This window comes from Cariama cristata, unplaced genomic scaffold (assembly GCF_000690535.1).
Source record: "Cariama cristata isolate BGI_N322 unplaced genomic scaffold, ASM69053v1 scaffold38304, whole genome shotgun sequence".
Classification (NCBI taxonomy): domain Eukaryota; kingdom Metazoa; phylum Chordata; class Aves; order Cariamiformes; family Cariamidae; genus Cariama; species Cariama cristata.
In genome coordinates this window covers 365-712 of record NW_009614185.1, presented here as the reverse complement: position 1 = coordinate 712, position 348 = coordinate 365, and the positions used below count along the sequence as shown (strand labels likewise).

Below are 348 nucleotides of genomic sequence, written 5' to 3'. Positions count from 1 at the left end.
GCCAGATGTTGAGCCAGGGAGGGGGGAAATCACCCCCAAAACCCCCGATGCCCCCCAAAATGCTCAGCTTACCACTGGAGAAGAAGCACAGGCGAGTGAATACGGCCATCACATAGGCGATGGCCAGCAGCCCGTCCAGGACGCCCTGCGGCTGCAGCAGCAGAGCCGTGGCCAACCCGAAGGTGGTGAAATCGGCGAAATCGTCCAGTTTGGCACCTGCGGGCGGTGAGCGGGCAGCTGCCAGACGGGTCGGGGGGGAGGGAGAACCCGGCGGTGGGTTCCTGGCCTGGCGGCACAAGACTCACCCAGCGCCGAGCAGGCGTCGAGCTGTCGGGCGACGGCTCCGTC

General features: G+C 66.4%; 1 protein-coding gene across 1 annotated transcript in view; it reads right to left on the bottom strand.

The window, feature by feature from the left end:
* The window catches only part of LOC104161026, a gene marked incomplete at its 5' end in the record, with an annotated part of 1060 nt that overhangs the window by 420 nt on the left and 292 nt on the right, over nt 1-348 (bottom strand). Inside the window, 2 exons of the mRNA XM_009699314.1 lie at nt 47-216; nt 306-343. Of these exons, the coding sequence (XP_009697616.1) occupies nt 47-216; nt 306-343 (208 nt within the window). The remainder of the gene's footprint in view (nt 1-46; nt 217-305; nt 344-348) is intronic.